The sequence below is a fragment of the Capra hircus genome, chromosome 7 (assembly GCF_001704415.2).
Source record: "Capra hircus breed San Clemente chromosome 7, ASM170441v1, whole genome shotgun sequence".
NCBI classification, from domain to species: Eukaryota; Metazoa; Chordata; class Mammalia; order Artiodactyla; family Bovidae; genus Capra; species Capra hircus.
In genome coordinates, this window is record NC_030814.1 from 39673949 (window position 1) to 39695558 (window position 21610).

Consider the following 21610-nt stretch of genomic DNA (forward strand, 5'->3'; position numbering starts at 1 on the left):
GAGTAGTCCTCAGACCAGCAATATCAGCCTCCCCTGGAAGCTTATAGGAATGCAGATTCCCACACCCAGACTGCTGAATTAGTTATTTTAGGGTCAAGGTAGGGGGTGGGGTCAACAGTCTGTGCTTTAGCAAGGATTCTATGTTATTCCGACATACACTGAAGTTTGAGAACCACTGGTTACCTTACATGGGAGGAAATAATCTTTGTGTTTGGAACAATTACAGCCTAAACAGGAGAGAAAGGAAACTTCTTTAACAAGGGCTGAACTCATTGCCAGAACTTGAAAGGTCACTTCAAATCTGACTCCCCCGCCCCACAACGTAGATCCTATAGTCCTGGGTGTCCTTGCACATTCTGCCTTGTGCTACAGTAATACGGATATGTAGCTTATTTCCCCAACTGGAGGATAGGCAGTTAACAAAGTGACTTAAGAAATACTTGTTGAATGAAACTATTTGCTCCTGGAAGTCAGGATCCAGGTAAAAATCCTTTTCAGTTTCAGCTGTTCTAGCTCAGTACCCTCTACATAGGGAGCAAGTAATGACTGAATGTCAATCCAGACAAGTTACGCTCCTTCTCTGAGCCTTAGGTTTCTCATCTTAAAAATAAGAGGATTGTATCAGATGGCTGGCCTTAGGTCTCCTTCAGCTCCAGATCATCTGTGGTTTTCTGTTTGGAGATGTTCTTACCCGGAGACTGGCAGAGGGCTCCTGGAATTCACTGCAAATTAACCTGACAGCACAGAAGGAAGTGGAAGATAAAGATTAAAGACAAATGGAATACACAGAATGTGAATATGCTTTCCAAATGTGACTGTGTAACTACTGACATTTTGTCTTCTCCTACGCCTGCTCTTCTTTTTTCTTTTCTTCCTTCTCCTCCTCTGTTTCTGCCCCTCATGCAGATGCACCCTCAGCAGTTGGTCGTTTCCTGGTTTTCCCTGGTTTTGCTGGCATCTCCCATCGTGGCCATATGGGAACTGGAGAAAAATGGTAACCAGCCTTTCCTGATTCTCTCTGAAGGTCCCAGGGCCTAAGCCAGGACTGTCAGTTAGTCCTGTTGAGAAATTAGACTGAAATGGGCAGGCACTGGGGCTTCACTCTGGGATAACAGCGGCCCTCTGTCCTTGTTCCACCTTTGAGGATATCTGTATTGTGTGGCTTGAGGGTATCTATATTGTTTGGCTCTCACATTAAATGTCAGAGAAGGAGCTTTTGGTGGACTATGGTAGGAAAAGAGATACAGACTTTACCAGTATTACTAAAAATCAGCTGTATCATATGATTAAAATTCCAAAGTGAGGGATTTGAAAAGTATAAGAACTATGTCTTCCACTCCACCATGCAATATCAGCCCCTCAGTTGGCACTGAGATCACTTACCTCTAACCAAGCACTTTGGGGAAAGCATGGGATTTTAGACCCTCATTGACTTCTGTTCAGGGCTGATTCTGCCGCTTATTAGTTATGTGACCTTGAGCTGGGTCACCTCTGAGCCTGAGTTCCCTCAAGTAAACTGAAAATTATGAAGTTATATCTACTACAAAGATTATTAAATATACTAGTGAATACAGAAGACAACTCAACAGATGACGAAGTGACAGTGAATGTTAGCTAGTATTATTGTTTTGGTTGTTTAAAATAATGTGTCTGGTGATTGAAGGCCATCTATTTATTATCCCAGTGATCAATAAAAATTATTATTAGAATAAGGGATTCCCTCTATCCTTCTAGTATCTCACATATAACAAATATGTATTAACAGATTGTTAGCTGTTTCTGAAAAGCCCTCAGATATTTCTCTTTGATGTCAATGTAATAACATAGACAATTACTGTCTTTAATTGTATAATAATAATGTTTATTGGAAACAGCATCTCATTTAATTCTCACAACAACCATAAGAGATAGGAACTGTTTATTCTCCATTTTACAGATGTTAAAAGTAGAGGATGTAGAGATTAAGTAACTTACCAAATTTCACCGCGTAAGGGTGGAACAGAAACTTAACCCCAATTCTGTCTCACTTCAATGCTTATGCGCTGAAGTATTTGAAGAAGGTTTTACCCGAAGGACATGAAGCAATTGTTTCCTCCGTCCTCAGACAGCTGAGCAAGAGGAAATAGGCTTGCATTTAAAATGAAGACATTGCAGCTGATCGTGAGAAACCATCTTTCAGTAGTGAGGAGAACACACTACAATGGATCCCTGAAAGAAATCTGGGGCTCTTCCTCTGTTCTTAAAAATTTATGGAAGACAAGGATCCAACCATCCCTACTCTGCCTCAGGAGAGTCTGAGAGTTTTAGACCCTCCCCTGAATAAAGAGAAAGGTCTGAGCCAGATGACTGTTCCAAACCCTTCCAGCTCTGGGATTTTGAGCGAGCTCAGGAGGTATGGCCCTTGCATAGCCTGCCCTTAGTTACTTCTGATTTGGTAAACCACAGAAATTCCGGAAAGTCAAAGTGAGAAACAATGAGAGGGCATGCGACTCTGGCAATGAGACGAGATGCCCCCGGGCGCTAGGTTCTAGACACATCTCCTCATGCAGCTGTTTCCCCTGCCCTTGGACAGGTATCTTTGTCTTCTGAGTCTTAATTGTAACAGGAAAATAGCCCTGCTGTTTGGTCACCAGTGTGACAGAGAAAGTCAAAGGTGCCATGTAGTTTTATATCGGCACAGCTGACCATTTTCAGAGCTGGGCCCCAGGTACTTTTACATCAGGTCTGTGTTACCCATTCAGTAATTATAAATCCCTTTGATGTCAAGTTATATTCCACAATGATTCACATTGGGATGCCAATCACAAGAGCCAGCAGTGACAGAGCATTTAAGGGCACTGGGTCAAGCTCTTAGATGAATTAACTCTTGTAATCCACACCTCCACCTTCTGGAACAAATTCTAATATGTTGCTTATTTTAAAGATGATGACACTCGAAGCTTAGAGTAATTGAATGCTTTGCCCAAGGCCACAGGCCAGTGTAAAAGATAGAGCTGAGTCCTAACCCAGACGTGTGTTGACTCCAATATCCAGGCTTTTAATTACCATATCTCTCTAGAGTGGGTTTCAGAATCATCTGCAGAGATTAAAAATAGGTCACTGGACCCAGCTCAAAGTTCTTGATTCAGTAACTGAGAATTTGTAGTCCTAACAGAGTCCAACGTGCTGCTGCTGCTAATAGTTGGATGATCATGCATTGAGAACCACTGCATTAAACAATTCTATTTAATTAATAATTGATGCATGAATGAATGAAGTTTTCATATGAAATACTCTTCAAAATGTGATATTAGGCCATTCCACAAGTGCCAGTTTAGATGCTGATATTAAAGCTTCAGGGCAAAGGCCTAAGATAGAACTCTTGTGGTTCTAACTTGACGTAACCGTGCTTAACCTCTTGGCCTCAGTACCCTTCTCTATAAGATGGGAAGACTGAGATCTACCAAACTGCCTTGTAAGAGTGTAACGTAGCTTTTAAAAACACAGAGGGAATGAAAATCTCCATTGGTGAGTTTCATGCAGTAGGAAATAAATCCTTCAATCCCTGTGGAAAATTGGAAAGCAGTTTCTGGCACAGTTGTCTAACCTTTGGTCTGTGAATAACAATAACAACTAATTCTGAGTGACAGATTCTGTGCTAAGTGTTTTACATGCTTTTTTCATTTAATCCTCACAGCCAAACCTACAAGGCAGATACTATTATTCTTGTTATTTTACAGACAAGGAAACTGAGGCGCGTGGTGATTAAGTATCTTTCTCAAAATTCCCCAGCCAGCTAGTGCGGACAGGATCTGTCTTCATCAGTCTTTTTCAGCACTTATTCTCTATGTATGTGAATTGTGCTGCAAGTTTCCTGTGTCCACCAAGACTTTGAGAAAGTATTGTGCTGATTGCAATTTTTGGTATATCAAGGTCTTCCTCATCTGCCAGCTAATCAGAAGTTAACTATTAATGGCAGCCTGACAATGAGTCAGTGGCAGCTATTACACTCAGCTTCTCTCTTCCACAATTTTGAACCCAAGTGAAGCCTGATAACCTGAGGTCATCTTCAGCAAGCATTTGCTGTAATTAGCAAGGTTGTGCTCAGCCATTCAGATGCCCAGGTGATACAAAAAACACAGTCCAGTTCTCCAATCCCTGTGCTCTCCAGTTTATGTTGTAGAATTGGATTGGTATCCTAATGCTCCTGGAGAAACAGTGGTCCTCACGTGTGACACTCCTGAAGAAGACGGCATCACCTGGACCTCAGACCAGAGCAGTGAGGTCCTGGGCTCTGGCAAAACCTTGACCATCCAAGTCAAAGAGTTTGGAGATGCTGGGCAGTACACCTGTCACAAAGGAGGCGAGGTTCTGAGTCGTTCACTCCTCCTGCTTCACAAAAAGGAAGATGGAATTTGGTCCACTGATATTTTAAAGGATCAGAAAGGTAATCCCATCCCCTTGGGTGGTGTCAGTTTTCTCTTTGGCTCCATAAGAGATAAAGAAAAAAAATTAGAATTTAAAAGGCAAGACATGCTTAATGTGGTTAATGAAGTCATACCAAGTCCCTTACTGAAACCACCCCGAACCTATATTTTCCTTTGCTTTGTTTTTCCTTTGCTGGACACTTTGGATTATCAACCATCAAAATCTCCTGTTGAGAGAGTTTCAGAGGGAATCTAGATGCTTTTCCTCAGGTTCTTTTCAAATAGCAGTAATATGATTGGGTGACTAATGGAAGTTAATTAACATGCAGTGTGCGTAACTCAACTGTGGGCTGATAGCCTTGAAAGAAATTAATACCTCCCTCTGATATGTTAGGTGTGTAGTATAATCTATAGAATCAACATGCTCTTGGGACCTTCCCAGTCCTCGCTGAACTGCCTGCCAGGGGAACAGGAGCATTTTCCAAGGACATAAATGGAAAATCTTCACTCTTATACCATACGGTGGTCTGTAATTTATGGCAATAAAAATCAGCAATTTTAAAAGAAAGAAAGTCCCTAAATATTGAATTTTTGTTCTTTTCAAATCCAGAACCCAAAGCTAAGAGTTTTTTAAAATGTGAGGCAAAGGATTATTCTGGACACTTCACCTGCTCGTGGCTGACAGCAATCAGTACTAATCTGAAATTCAGTGTCAAAAGCAGCAGAGGGTAAGTGAAACCACTGGGGTTTCTCAGCACTTCTCTTGAACTTTCTCATTAAGAAAATAAGGGCAACCTAGCAATAGCCTATCGGTTAATGAGAAGGGAGAAAATAAAATCAACCCTATGTTTTTAATCCTCCCCTCCACATATACACACCCTTGCCTAAATTAGGGAAAGAACATGAAGGTTTACGCTAATTGCCTGAATAAATGTAAGCATTAGAACAGGATATTATTGGGGCTTGGAGTAGCCTCTGCTATGTATGAACCCACACAACCAAATTGCCTGGCAATGCTTCATTAAGGCTCATAGCACCACAGGGAGAGAATAAAAGGAAAAATCAAAGCTATGAAGGACTTGCCAAAATTGCACCTTGAGTCAAAAATAGAAACAAGAGCCCTAGGGCATGGATCTTGTAAGCCCTGAGACCAACTCCAAAAGCTCTGTGAAGCTTCTAGAAATTTTCCCAGGGCCACTTCAACTCCTTTTTATTCTGCTGACACTACTAATCTGAAGTTCACTGTTTGTTCAATGCACTTGGACTTACCCCAGGAAACCAATTCCCTTGGTACAGAACCCACATTAGCCCTCTATGTGACTTCCTTCCCTCTCATCTAAGTTCCCAAACTTGATAGGCTAGCGGAACAAACCCTAAGTGATCACCCTGGCCTGGCCACTATTTAACTGAGTAAACCATTGGAGTCTTACTATTCCATCTTTAAAATGAAAATGCTTATTAAAGAAATGCTTATACAAGTTCACAGAGACATAGATGCAAGGGTTCATCGTGGTGTTCTTGGTAATCTGCAGGGCAAAGGTTAAACAGTGAGGTACATTATACCCCCTCTTATTGTGCAGTCTTCAAAATGAATAACCCAATCCATGTGGTGTGTCATGGAGTACTCCATATGTTCAGAAGGGGGAAAGATGGTTGCAGAATTATATATATACATACATATGTATGTAAATATGGGTGTCCCTGGTGCCTCAGTGGTAGTCTGCCTCCCAAACAGGAGATGTGGCTTTGATCCCTGGGTCAGGAAGATTCCCTGGAGAAGGAAATGGCAACCCACTCCAGTATTCTGGCCTGGAAAATTCCATGGACAGAGGAGCCTGGCAGGCTACAGTCCATGGGGTCACAAAAGAGTCGAGCACAACTTAGCAACTAAACAACAACATATATAATATAATAATATGTTAGAATTTTACAACTTATAAAATACATATTTCATATGTATATATAATATGATCCTTTTTCATAAAAATAAAACCGATGTATGTGTATATAGACAAATACATGTATATGCATATATGTGTGTGCATGCTAAGTCACTTCAGTCATGTCCAACTCTTTGCAACCCCATAAACTGTAGCCCACCAGGCTCCTCTGTCCATGTCATTCTCCAGGCAAGAATACTGGAGTGTGTTGCCATGCCCTTCTCCAGGGGATCTTCCCAACCCAGGGACTGAACCTGCATCTCTTACGTCTCCTGCATTGGCAGACAGGTTCTTTACCACTAGCACCACCTGGAAAGTCCTTATGTATACATACATGTGGATAAATGATTGCTTTGAATATTCATAGAATAATGTCTGAAGGGATACAACAAGCCAGGAAAAGTATTTGTATTTATATCTAGGGGATGAGATTATGGTTAAAAGGGGGACTAGAGTTAAAAGAGGCATACACATTTCATTTACATACCATCTTTATTGTCTTAATAATAGGTATGTATTGATTTTTGTTCAGGAAAATGAATTAAAATGTTTGATAAGGAGATTTAACCAGGAGCTTTGGATCCAAAAATTTTCAGATTCATTTAGGCCAGAAGCATATAAGTGCAGAGTTGTTTCTAATCACTTGTACTACTTTTCAAAGCAACACTTGGTCTTGTGGGGAGAGCAGTTGCTATCCCCTTGAGAGAAATCGAACCAATTGGAGAAATTGCATCCTTGGACAGATGTCTGGCTACAACAGCTAGTGACTCGCCTATAGTCATGTGATAACTTGTCTTTGATTTCAGCTCCTCTGACCCCCGAGGGGTGTCGTGCGGAGCAGCGTCACTCTCAGCAGAGAAGGTCAGCATGGACCACAGGGAGTATAACAAGTACACAGTGGAGTGTCAGGAGGGCAGTGCCTGCCCGGCCGCCGAGGAGAGCCTGCCCATTGAGGTCGTGATGGAAGCTGTGCACAAGCTCAAGTATGAAAACTACACCAGCAGCTTCTTCATCAGGGACATCAGTGAGTCTGCTTGTTTGTATGTTGCTTAGTCAGGATGATGCCGTTCATCACATGTTCACAGTGCCCCATGCGGTGGGGTGGGGGCTTATACTTGCATTATCTCTTACTCTTCACCTCCACCCCAAAATAATTACAACGTAGATACAATTACTGCTTTTAAGGAAGAGGAAATTGAGTCCTGGCTAGGTTAAACAACTTGCCCCAGATCTCACAGCTAGCAATTCAGACCTAGACTGCCTCAGAAAAAGCAGGCTCCTGGTTATGCTTCTGTTCTGCTACCCAAGAACCTTCCATGATGAATCCAATAGCAGTCCCTCAAGCATCATATTCACATGCAGAACCAGAGCTTCCCCTCCTAATTACAATTATTCCCAACTAGTCTTTCTCTAGCATTTGAAAGAGACTTCTTTATAAATTGGCAGGCGGAGATTTTGCCATTTGTCATATCCTTCACCGTTTATCCAGTGAACATGCATCGTGACGTAAAATGTGACAGAATCACGGAACCTACTCTAGCATTGGTGGAGGGACTGCCTTTGGTGGGAAGGAGAGGGTGGGGTCTTGTTCATGTGAGGTGGCCAGGGAAGGTCTCTGTGACGAGGTGGCATTATCTGAGTCCTAAGGGAAACAAGATGTCATTGTGTTAAGAAAGAGGAAAGAGTATTTGTGGAACATCTAGGAGCCTTTTGTCTTTGTGTGGAGAGGTGCTGGGTCCAGATGTTTCAAGCCCATTCTATGGACTCCCTCTCCCCGCTACACCCTTCTAGAAGAAGGCATATTATTTGAGGACAGAGTCTTTCCGACACTCAGGGATGTGCTTTCTGTGCACGGTCCAGTGGCTGGCACATAACAAGGGCTTTTTATTGAATGAATGTGTGACTGAGCATAGAGACAAGTTGACTTAACTGCCACAGGATAAGTCAGTGCCAGCTTCCATGAAAAGGTGAAAGAGAGAGCACTAGGTGGGAATCTCTCATCTAGTCCCCAGCAAGAGGCCCTGCCCTTTCTGAGTTTGGTGCAGAGAAGAATGACTGTAGAGAGGGTGGTCCTTCCCTGCCAGCCCAGATGTAAGTCTTATTGTCTCTGAGATCTTTTCTCTGAGCACCACACAGAGGTGGTTCCACCCCCCAAGGCCTGTATAACTGCGCAGTGATGAGAAGGATTCTGAGTCTCTCTTAGGTTCAGCCAAAGCAGCAGTTGGTGAGGACTGCCTCCCTCAGGCATCAGCATGAGCGTCACCTGCAGGGGTGACTCATGTCTGTCAACCAGGAGATCAGAGAAGTTCAGCAACTATTATATGGACCTAGGCTCAGAGCTGGTCAACAGCGAAAGTGGGGTCAGAAGCCAAAACTACCTTACCCCAAAGCCCCATTAGGAAAATAACTGTTTCTCTCTCTTCTACAGTCAAACCAGACCCACCCAAGAACCTGCAACTGAGACCACTAAAGAATTCTCGGCAGGTGGAGGTCAGCTGGGAGTACCCTGACACGTGGAGCACCCCACATTCCTACTTCTCCCTGACGTTTTGTGTTCAGGTCCAGGGAAAGAACAAGAGAGAAAAGGTAAGATGTGGTTCAGGTGCCGTCTGTTCTGTAGTCAGGTTTATGTAGGCCCACATCGAGAAGATTAATAATGCTAGTAACAGCTAATGTTTAGTTGGTACTTTCTATGTGCCTGAAACTCTGCTGAGGGTTTTCCTTGCATATCTCACTTAATTCTCACAGTAACTCCAGAAAGGCAGGCAGTGTTATGTGTACCACTTCACTAGTGAAGACTTTGAAGCTCAGAGAGGTGGAGTGACATGCCCAAGGTCACCCAGTTAGGAAGTGGCAGAACTGGGACACAAACTCAGTCTCCAGGACACAAAGGCCATGCACTTAAGACCCTACTGCCACCAGTATGGTTGATCATGATTAATGTTTGCTCTCAGAATTGGCCTCGATATAGAATACCTGGGCTCCAGGAGCCTAAAATAATTGTTTCTAATGAATGAATATAATGGGTGATAGAACATTCATGCTATGTTTCACTTAAAGTGTTAGATAATTCCTAGCTTGTGAAATTGTCTTATTGCACAGAATGTTGTCTCAGACATTGGCTTTCAAACTTCCTTGCCTGAGCATCATAATCTCAAGTTCCTAGAGGCCCTTTTATAGATCCAAAGACTCCTTGGACCCCAGTTTTAGAAATCACTAGATAAAGAAAGGCCTTATTCAGTAGAGTGTTTAAATGTGGTAGAAATTCGATGATTCAGGAACTCCCTGAGAATTTTTTTCTGGAAAGGAAGGGCTATTCAGGAGTATATTTTACCTACATCTTATTTAAAATGTTGCTATGTGCTTCTCAATATATTATTAATATATAGTATTAATAGGTAGTAGTATTTACAGAGCATTTTCTACATGATTAAATACTTTGCTACTTTAACTTTTATAAAATTCTATAATGGAGTGATTATTATGATTATCTCTCTTTTATAAATAAGGAACTGAGATACAGAGAGACTAAGACATTTTCCTGTGGCTACATAACTAATAAACAGCAATGCCTGGGTTTGAACAAAGATATTTCTGATAAAAGGATAAGACTATAGAATTTCAGAATATCCAGGGAACAGCTAGAGGAAATCTTTCTCAGCCTGCCACTGGCCCAGTACTAGAGTGAGTGCACATGGGGCGTTCAAGTAAGGCTGAAAAAATGAAGCCTAGACCAATTTCTTCCTCCAGGCTTTGGGTTTACAAGGTAGAAAAATCGTGTCTATGCTGAGAGCTTCTGTCAGTAGGTGGCGCAAGTTCTACATACGCCCTGTGAATTCCGAGAGTAGTGCCCTGAGACTAAGGTGTAGATGTTTTGGGAGACTTGTACTTGCCAAAATATGCCCAGCCCACCTTGTGATTGCGTTGTCAAAAAGTTCCCTCTCCTTTGCAGAAACTCTTCACGGACCAAACCTCAGCCAAAGTCACATGCCACAAGGATGCCAACATCCGTGTGCAAGCCCGGGACCGCTACTACAGCTCATTCTGGAGTGAATGGGCATCTGTGTCCTGCAGTTAGGTGAGCAAGCCAGCAAAGCCCAGCCCAGACTTGTGCACTCAATGTACCCACGGTCAGGACAATGGTGGGGATGGTGTGGGGCAGGAAAGGGGGACGGTGCCCAACACACAGTCGCCAGAGATAGAAACGAACATTTGTTCATTAATGTTTGTTGGATGCCCATGGCATTCCAAGCACAGTGCTGGGCACAGGGACACTACAGTAAAGAAAGCAGGCACAGGTCCCACCCTTCCAGAAGGGAAGACAAAGAGAGAGAAGTAGCAGAAAGTCAGAGAACAGGTGGCCTGCAAGCTGTTTCCAGGAATTACAATCTTATCTGGCAACCCCTGGGGCCACTGAAGGGCTTTAAGCAAGGAAATGACATGATCAGATAGATGGTCTTTTAAGAAAACTCACAAGAGAACCTCTGGCAAGTACAGTACCAGCAAAATCTTAGGCCACATAAGGAAGGGGAGGACCCATCTGACATGGAATCCCCAAAACCCAACTGCTCAAATAATGTGTTGTGTGAAATAAGGGTTTGCTACTGAATTTTGAATCCACATAGATGCTCGGCATTCTTTTCCAGGTTCTAACCTCAGGATGAAACCTCAGAGAAAAAGTGGAAGACATTATGCTAAATTTTTAAAAGACATGACGGAACAGACCTCCCCAAAGATATTTTCTACCAGTTTGCTTTTTTTTAAGATTATAAAGATGTCTTTGCTGTAGTTTTATATTTGAATGCTAAATGCCCACTGAAACAATCAGCTAATTTATTTATAGTGTTTCCAGCTAGCAGGTCACAGCTGACTTTTATGTTATTTAAATATTTAAGTAATTTATGTATTTATTAATTTATTACTGTTATTTAACATTTGTGTGCCAAGATATGTTTCATACACTCATGACCTGATATAAGGAATGGGCCTTATTATGCAAAATGTGAATTTATGTGTTATTAATACTGACAACTTTTCAACTGAGGCTGCAAGTGCATCAGTTTTATGACAACCGGTAAGAACACAATGTTCTAATGCCAGCACCATAATATATTTGTGATGGATGGGAACACAAGAGATAGTTAAACAGAGACATGAACACACAAACTGAGAAGGTCCTAGACAGCAGATATTAGTTCTCGTGTCCATGAAGACTTCCTTGAAGTGGTGGTGATAACTCAGGGCTTTCTGCACATTTAAGCAAGTTTAGTCTTTGGATACCTGAACTTAGAATTTTAAAAGATGATTGAAATTGAAATTCAGCTTCAGCCTTTCTGGCAGCCCCCACCGCCTTCTATCTGTAAGACATAGGAGAGTGATATGGAGAAATCGTTAGTGTCTGGAAAATACAGAGAACTTACAATTCAAGAGAGAAGACAAGTGTAGTTATGGCTAAGGACATAAAATTGTTAGAATTGCCAGTTGTTCCTTAATAGCCACACAAAGAAGCAGACAGATACAAAGAAAACAGCCAAGAATCTCTTACTTGTCAGCATGAGGGAATATGACAAGCGGATATAACCAGAAAGTGCCAAGCCATTAAAATGATACTTTTAAGTGATGAATGTGCTTTCTGTAAAATGACTCCATTTGTTTTCTGTTTACTCATTTATTTTTATATTCTGATGGTGAACTAATAAAAATATAATTCTTTGCAATAATATTTTGGACTTTCTCAGTTGACCGGGTATGCCATTCCCACGTTGATCAGGGCTGCATTATTTTTCCCCTGTTGTTGAAGAATCACCCCACCTTGGAGCAATTTCGTTTCTGGTTTTGCAGAATGGACCCTTTCCCCTTATAGGAAAGTCGGTGTCTTCCTGAGCTCAGGAAGTGTCCCTGGGGCCTGACCATAGGGGACTCTGTGAGAGCACTCAACTGCATCATGCCCCTTCAGGGATGAGATATTCTTGCTTCACCTTCTAACCTGGAATCAATCCTAGGTTTTCAAAGCATCATGAAAAAAATTTCCCAACTGGTAGAGCCATGGGCAGCCCATCCCATAAGTCCAGCTCCAACGTTTATTGAGGGTTTACAGTGTGTCTGGCCAACTGCTTGGGCCCTGGGGTTGAGCAGTTCCCAAAATCCTTGTGTTGCTGCCCCCAAACAGTGCCCACTCCTGGCAAAGCTTATAAGACTAAGATGAAAAGTTAACTTCAACACCACTAAGTGCTAATATGTTCACTGTATATGGCGCCCTGGGGTGAGAATGAAGATGGATTGGTATAATATGGAGTCACCCAAGAAGGCTTGATAGAGAAGGGGATGTGCCTACTCTGGGCTCAAAGAATGGCCAGGGCCTGCCAGTTCCTCTTTGGTTCCTCCCATGGAAAGAACAAGTGGTGGAGTGGTGTAGTTAAAGATAATGGTGTCCTTTCTCTATCTTCAAAAGCCACATGTACACATCTGGCTCCCTTGCAATGGCAAGGTAATTATAATAGGGATGTTTATTTACATTCCTTATTCTAAGTGTCCCCTGAACCCCCAACTTCACTACTCTCCTGGTCTGGACAGATGTGAAGTTTCTGTCATCTTAATTCAACATTTGAAACATATCATCTTGTGTGATAAGCCCACTCTTGATAGCACATGATTGGTTAATAGTAACTATATGTATCCTCCTGAGTACATTTCATCTAGAGATACCAAAACACTTACTGGGCACTTAATGAACAACACTAACCAAGAAAAATATAATTACACCTCATCAGCACAGAGACATGGGGACCTTTCCCAAAACTTCCGGCCAGCCTGGGGCACCGCTCAGGTGTCCTGGCTCCACCAATGCCCAGTGCTTTCCTAACGCAACTTCTTAGCAGTTGATTAATTTTAGTTACATATAAGCTATGGAGAGTTTTCCTCTTTGAAAGATACTCTCCAGGACAGTCCTTTTTATTGGAAAAATAGCCACTACAAATTGATCAAATGTCCCAGCAAAAAGCTCAGGATGGGGAACCCAGAGCCTGGGTCCTAGGCCTGGCCAGTCCTGCTGTGTGACCATGTGACCTTTGGCAGAGCACCAGACATAATCAGTTCTCACTCCCAGAGGCCTTCTTCCCTCATGCACCTCCTCAGCTCAAAGGTTGGGAAGCTAAGTAATCACTTTTCCAGGTGCCCTTGCTTCTGAGCAAGGCCGTGAGACCCAGTTCTGGCCCATGAAGTAGAAGAAAACTCTTCTGAGGGTTTACCTGATTTAAGAAACCAGAGCCATGGCTAGTATCTCCCTTCCCCTCCTTTCTTCTGTCTTGAGAAGATGAAATTTAAGACGTTTCAGAGGATACCTTGAACCCAGGATAGAAACCATCATGCTAAGACAGTAAAGAGAAAAAGACTCTGAGACCCTAGTGATGTCATCAAGGAGCTGAACCAACCCAGACTTACTGTTGTGTTAGAAAAGCAGACCCATATGTGTGGTTTTTTAATTCTGGCAAAATACATACAACATAAAATTTACCATTTTAACCATGTTTAGGTGCAGAGTTCAATAATATTAACTACAGTCACACTGTCTTGCAACCATCACCGCCATTCAGCTCCAGAACTTACTCTTCTTCTGAGGCTCTGTACCCATTAAACAGCTCTGCTTTTAAAACAGAAAATAAATAAACTGAAAATTAAATAAAGACATCCTCCTACACATTCAGATCCCCATCTACAGGAGGCTGTTGGCCAAGTCAGATAAAGTAGCCAGGTCAGCACAAGAAGGAACTGGCATCAGAAAATCTGGTTCTACTCCTTACAGTTGGCACAACCCTGGAAAGGCCCTGGAGGACTTGATCCTAATGATGCCAGGTAGGATCCTGGTAATACCCTACCTAGCCTGGTAGGGTTGCCATAGTCAGGAAGCCTGCTTCAAGGGCAGCCTGAGTATCAGCAGGATTCACATGGTGGGGTGCAAGAGGAGGAGATGAGAGGTTACCTCTTGAGGGTTAAAAGCACTATGAAATGAGATCATCAGTTTATCATGATCAGTACAGTACCCGGTCTACCATAAGCACCCAGAAAATGGAAGTTATTTCCACTGACTAGCTCTTTGATCTTGAGCAAGTTACTTAAGCACCTCAAGCCTCAGTAAAATGAGATAAAAATGGTTCCTATCTCACAAGGAAGTTGTGAGGATTAAATGGAATAACACTCAGAAAATGCTTAGAAAAATACCTGATCCATAGAAGTACTCAATAAAAGCTTGTGGTTAATATTCTTACCATATTACTTATCACCTGAAAGAAGCATAATTTATCACCCATGCTTTTGGGAGGTGGTGAGATGGAGGAGTCATTGTTAGGAGGCCCTGATGTCTCTAAGAACTAGGTTGGGATGGAGGCAGTATTAGTCAGTGGAGAAGAAAGAGGCAGTTCAGCCCCTTGAGACTGAAAACAGTCTTCAGTGTAGAATCCCTTTCTCATAAATAAAGTTGCAAAAACATCCCCATGGGGGATACCAAGATGCAATGAAAGCAGTTGCTGCCCTCAGGGACTGTAGTCTAGTGAAAGAGAAATGGGCCAAATACAGCGACAATATTAAAATACAGGCTAGCTAGCATAAGAGCATGTGTACCCTAAAAATTTCTTTTTATAAAGGGTTACAGCTTCTAGGAAGAGCCTGTCATTCCTTTTCACCTTCCTGGAAGCAATAATTTGGCATAAACCTATCAATTCACTTTACCTACAAATCAGACTGTAATCATTTCTTTCCATTTCATTTCAGTACAGCCCATCTTCCAGGACAGAACCTGTGAGCAAAATATATTTGGACAAGGCTTTCTCCAGAGGGTCATATTATACCAAGGAAATGAATTCCCTCTCTCAAGCTCATAAAATGCAAAAATAAAATCAGCTTTCGGGCTGAAGGCGGAAGAGACCAAGCGTGAATACTGAAAAGCCTCCTTATGCGGGAAGCAGAATTGATTCACATTTTCCTTCACGCAGGCCTGGGTGCCAGGGCAGCGGTTGTGCCCAGCCTCTCACCGGGTGGATGCCCGTGTGTGATGGGCTGCAAGGCTCAGCAGCTGCTCACTAGTCTCCCATTTCCCTTTTTCTTTTTATATAACTTCTTTTTTATTGGAGTTTAGTTGCTTTACAACACTGGGTTCATTTCTGCTGTACAGCCAAGTAAACCAGCTATACATATACATATATACACATACCCCCTCCTTGTCACCGCAGAGCATTGAATAGAGTTCCCTGTGCTATACAGCAGGTTCTCATTAGTTACCTATTTTATCCATAGTAGTGTATACATGTCATTCCCAAGCTCCCAATTCATCCCACCCTTTCTGACCCTCCTTGGTGTCCATACATTTGTTCTCTATGTCTGTGTCTCTATTTCTGCTTTGCCAACAGGTTCATCTGTATCATTTTTCTAGATTCCACATATATGTGCTAGTATACAGTATTTGTTTTTCTCTTACTTTGCTGTGTGTGACAGTCTCTAGGTCCATCCACTTCTCTGCAAGGGGCACAATTTCATTCTTTTTCAGGGATGAGTAATATTCCACTGTATATATGCACCACATCTTCTCCATCCATTCCTCTCTTGATGGACAATTAGGCTGCTTCCATGCCCTGACTATTGTTAAGTAGCCCTGCAATGAACACTGGGGTGCAGGTATCTTGAATTATGGTTTTCTCTGGGTATATGCCTAGCCTGAGACTCCTATCTCCTTTCATAAGGAGCACAAACTGACTCTCCACTGCCCTCTATCCCAGTCTACCTGGCATCTTCCCTGACTGCTTGCTAACTTGAGCAAGGGGGGCTCTAGGGAAGTGAGCATTCTTCCTGTGGTCCTGGAATTTGAGGGAGTAGGAAAGTTGGGGGACAAATCTTAGACAAACTACAGTGTCCAGCCAGCTTTATTCTTCTCACACCTACCAGCCAACATTCATACAGGAAGGAGGGAGTTAGAGTGGTGGCAGGGAGTGTGTGGGAGGATTGCCAATGGGGTGTGCACATCTGACTCAGGGCTCAAATCCCCACACCTTGCTTACCAGTGATGTGCTTCTAGGCATTTCCTTAATTTCTTTTGGCCTCAGTGTCCTCACCTCTAAAACAAGTATGCTGGCAGGGCCATCACCTCCCAGGGTAACTATGAGGGTTACCCAAGACCAGGCTCAGAGCACCCAGCACTCAGCAAGTACACAACAAATGTTAGGTACACTTGCTGTTTTTCTAAAGTCAGGCCAAAAAGAAGCAACACTAATGCTACCTCATCTTCCCTCCCTACGGCAGTGAGGGTGGGTTTGGTACATGTACACAAGCCTTCCCATTCTAATTTGTAAATGTATGTCCTCCTGCCCATGAGCCCTCTCCTGGGTACATTGCCAGCTCACAGCAGTGACACCACCCCCAAATTACAGCACCCAAAGCAATGCTCCATTTCAGTAAACCATTGCATGGGTTTCCATTCAACCTTGTGGAAACAGTGGTGGCTTGCCCCTTTCTCTGAAATCCCTCTTTTCTGTGTTTTTAGGGTCCTTGGAGGCTAATCAGACCAATGGTCCCCTAGCTTGTTAGAGCCAGGATCTCTGTGGTCAAATGGAAATCTTAAATGAATTTCCAACATATACAGGGACTGGGGAGGATGGGTACCAGAGGGGTCTTAATTGTGTCTGTAGTATTCTAATTTCTTACAAGAAGGGTATATTAGTAGATTTCCTACAAAATTAAAAATTAATTTTTTATAAAGTCCTACATGTAAAGTAGACAAAAGAAGAACTTCTGGCTGAAGCTTCCCGGCTACTCAGTCTCACCTCCCTGCTCACCACTGAGAGCCTGGGGTGTCACCTCAACACCCCTAAACTCTGCAGGGCACCGTGTGAGAACCTCTAGTTTTATAGGTGAGGAAACTTGAAGGGCAGAGAAGGTCGCTGCCTGCCCAAGCACTGATTAATGTCAGGGCTCACACTTGAACTTGGGTCTCTTGACTCCCATTTTGGCAGTTCTTGTTATATTAGGTTATAATTTCCAGAAGACTGCTATTAGAATGGCCAACCTATTGCTAAAGAGGGGAGGCACATTAAAACCTAGGAGCTCCCACAAGCACTTTAGGACTAATGAGTTTCTCGAAATAGTCACCATGCTCCTTGGAATATGGTGTCTAGGACCTAAAGAAGATCGTCTACTCCACTCTCTGGGAGAGCAGAAAACAAACAGGGCATGTACCCTATCAGGCAAGAAAAGTCAGAATTTTGGGCTGTCCTAGCACTGCTACCAGTCCTGAAGTACCTTACTGCTAATACAATAAAGTGCCCTCTCCTCTGGGCTGGCTTACCAAGTAGAGAGTAGGCTAGATTTCAGCCCCAACATGCTCCTTCCACCAGGGACTCGTGTGCAATACGCAACCTGCCCAACCATACATAGCAATTCTGGTCACAGTAAGAGGAATAGGTGCTTGGTGTAGAGGAAACTGAAGGAGAGGGAGAGCTTTCACTCATTCACTTATGTAGCCAATAGTTTCTAAATGTTTACTGTGTACGGTACATAGGTGCAGGAGAAAGTACATTAGTAAGGTGGACAGGTCAATTGCCCTCCAAGATCTTACAGCCTTGAGAGAGATGATGAGGCCACGGACAACAGTGATGTGCTAAGTGTTAGAACAGGAAAGAAAAAGGGTTCTCTGGCATTACAAATTAGGATTCCTCAGGCTGCAAGTAAGAGAGACTCTACTAAAAAGTGGCTTGGGCAATAAGAAACAATAAGGGCAACTTAATAAGAGCCGTGAAGGTAGGTTGTAGTGGGATGCAATTCAGAGATTTTATGACGTCATCAAGAACGAGGACTCTTGGGAACCCTCCTCCACTGGTTCCTGTGTGCTAGCTTGCGTCCTCACATGTGTCCCTCACGATAGCTGCTGCAGCCCCCAGCATCACGTCCTCACTCTGCCATGCCCAAAGATCAGAAAGGCAGTTCTTTAAATTTTTTTTTTTTTTTTAATCAGAGAAGACAGTCTTTCCCAGAGTCCTCCAGCAGAAGCACCCATACCCTACCTACTTGAGAGGCTGGGGAAGCAAAAATATGGCATTTTCACCCTCCAAAGTGGGAGACAGTCTCTGACAGCAGGAAAGTACTGAGGATGGGAAATGATTATTGGCGAAGCAACCCCAGTGCCTGCCACTGGAGCACAAGGGAGGGACGTAGACCCTAGATTTGAAGGTGGGCACCTGTGATAGACAAAACAACCCACCGCCACCCCCCCACAAAATATGTCCACACTCTATTCCTCAGAACCTGTGATTGTGATGAGATTGTCCCAAATTCTCCAGGTGGAACAAGTCTAATCACATGAGCCCTTAAGAGTCAACGAGTTGGAGAAACGTCTATTTAGATCTCCCACTCTCCCACCCTCCCCCTTTTTTTTGTATTGTTTGTTGTTTTGATATTGAGTTGTATGAGCTGTTTGTATATTTTGCAGATTAATTCCTGGTCAGTTGCTTCATTTGCAAATGTTTTCTCTCATTCTGAGGGCTGGCTTTTCATCTTGTTTATGTTTTCCTTGGCTGTGCAGAAGCTTTTAAGTTTTATTAGGTCCCAATTGTTTATTTTTGTGTTTATTTTCATTACTCTAGCAGATGTGTCCAGATGAAACTATTTGCAGGGTAGGAATGGAGACACAGACGTAGAAAACAGATATATGGACAGAGGCTGGGAAGGGGAGGGTGGGACAAACTGGAAGATTGGGGTTGACATATATACACTACCATGTGTGAAATAGATAGCTAGTGGGCACCTGCTTTATAACACAAGGAGCTCAGCTCAGTGCTCTGTGATAACCTAGAGGGGGTTGAGGTGGCAGGAGGTCCAAGATGGCAGGGATATATGTATACATATAACTGATTCACTTCCGTTGTATAGCAGAAACTAATGCAACACTGTAAAGCAATTATACTCCAACTTTAAAAAAAAAACAGTCAAAAGACGGCAGTAGAGGGAGAAGTCGAAGACTTTTGAAGCATGAGAAGGGTTTGACCTGCCATCACTGGCTTAAATATAGAAGGGCCACATTTCCAGGAAATGGGGATTTCACTTCCACAACCACAAGGAACTAAATTCTGCCAAAATCCTGAATGAGTTTGGGAGCATATTGCTCCTCAGAATTTCCACAAAGGAATGCAGCCCTGACTTGTGAGACACTAAGCAGAGAACCCAGCCAAGCCCATCTAGACCTGTGACTTCCGAAATCCATAAGATAATAAATGGGTATTCCTGCAAGCAGCTAAATACAGGCATTTTGTTGCAGAAGCAATAGAAACTAAAGCAAGATCCCAAATGAGAATGCACACATACTGTGACTTTATGAATTAGGAATTGCCAGATGAAAGGGCTAAAATGAGCACAAGTCTAGAAGAGGGAAAGACATGTTTGGAAGCCAGCAGAAAACTCATTTCAACTGAAGCCTAGGAGCTTCAGTTGCACAGAACCATGAAAGCATAGGGGCTAAGAGGAGAAGGGAAGGAGAAAGATGAAAAATAAAGATAAGCAGATATTTAGGAACTAAACCAGGTAGGTCCTCAAATATCAAGCGTGGGCTGCATCATGATGACAACAGAAAGTCACTGAAGGGTTTTAAGCAGACAAGTGATGAGATCCAATTTCTGTATTTACCAGTGCATTGAAGTTGCTACATGGAGAACAGATTGAGAGATGGCATGAGAGAAGGCAAGTGAACCAGGTAAAGGTCACAGCTGTCATCTGGGTGAGAGAGTATGACAATTTGGACTGGGAAATGAGAAGAGAGGACTACTTTGAAAGAAATGATGGAGAGAATTGACAGGTCTTATTGCTTGGAGCGGTGAGAGGCAGAGAAAGGAAGGATGAAAGGATGAAGCCATTCATTCATCCACTCATCAGGTCATTATTTGCACTTTTCACAGTGAATGGTCCAAGACTGAGCTAGCTAGACACAGAATGTTGGCTCAGCATAAACGAACAGTCCTTCTTTACATGGAACTGAGAGGTTTCTGATTTGGTCAATTGGGTCACTGTTGATACCATTCACTGAGAAGGGAGAAGGATTGAGTTGGGAAGGAACCGAGAAGAGGGAATAAAAATGATGAGTTCCATTTTATATCTGAGAACATATATAAGGGACAAGTAATTGGAGCATCTAATAAGCTTTGGATATATGGGTCCAGGGACTTCCCAGTTGGCTCAGTGGTAAAGAATCTGCCTGCCAGTAAAGGAGACATGGATTTGATCCCTGGTCTGAGAAGACTTGCTGGAGAAGAAAATGGCAACCCACTCCAGTATTGTTGCTTGGAGAATCCCATGGACAAAGGAGGCTGGTGGGCTATAATCTACGGCGTCACGAAGTGTCAGACACAATTTAGCGACTGAACAACAACATATGAGTCTGGAACCTGTAAGTGAAATTTGGGCTGGCGACAGGGAGCTGGGGATCATCAGCATATACAAGAAAATTACCTTCAGTTGCCCAGAAGACAATGCCTATGAGGAGAAGGGTTAAGAATTAGAAAATGGGGATTTGCTTTCAAAAGCTTTCGTCTCCACCTTTTTTTTTTTTGGCCTTGGGACCAACCCTGAATGAGAGGCTAACTGAAACCTGGGACTATCTTCTTCATCAATTTATACTGGCTAAGCCTGGCACCAAAAAGCCCAGGCGTGCTCAATAAAGGTTAACTGAATGAAGGAATGACTCAAGAAGGCAAACAAATGAAACCCAGTGGACTATTCTCTCTCAGATTCTTTGCTCTAAAATAGATGAAACATTTGCTCTCCACTTTTTAAAGTAGCTCCACTGCCCTAGAATGCAGTCTCCCATGTATTTCAATAACTGAATTTAATTCCAAATATTCCCTTAAATTAGTTGCTCACTTTTAAAATGAAATGTCTCCTTGAAGACTAACACTTCTTTCTTGGGAGACTAAAACACAGGAGATACAGCATCTCCAAGGAGGCAGCTATTTGATTTCACCAGGCTGGGGTGGTTGTAGGGGAATGGGCAATAAGGAAACAGGAGGGGGCATCCAGCTAACTATTCTTCACCCTTGGAATTTATATATGATATATAGAGAGAAACTGGACTTCCCTGGTGGCTCAGTGGTAAATAATCTGCTTGCAGTACAAGAGGTGTGGGAGGAGCCTCAGGTTCGATTCCTGGGTCGGGAAGATCCTGTGGAGAAGGAAATGGCACCCCACTCCAGTATTCTTGCCTAGAAAATCGCAACAGCAGAGGGGCCTGGTGGGCTA

The 21610-nt window shown here is 42.9% G+C and overlaps 1 protein-coding gene across 1 annotated transcript; it reads left to right on the forward strand.

Annotated features, from left to right (window-relative positions):
* Positions 907 to 11001, forward strand: IL12B (interleukin 12B). The gene is given in 7 exon segments (NM_001285700.1): positions 907 to 994; positions 4151 to 4426; positions 5017 to 5134; positions 7153 to 7370; positions 8775 to 8932; positions 10299 to 10424; positions 10993 to 11001. Coding segments are annotated over 6 exon segments (984 nt in total). The 3' UTR covers positions 10993 to 11001.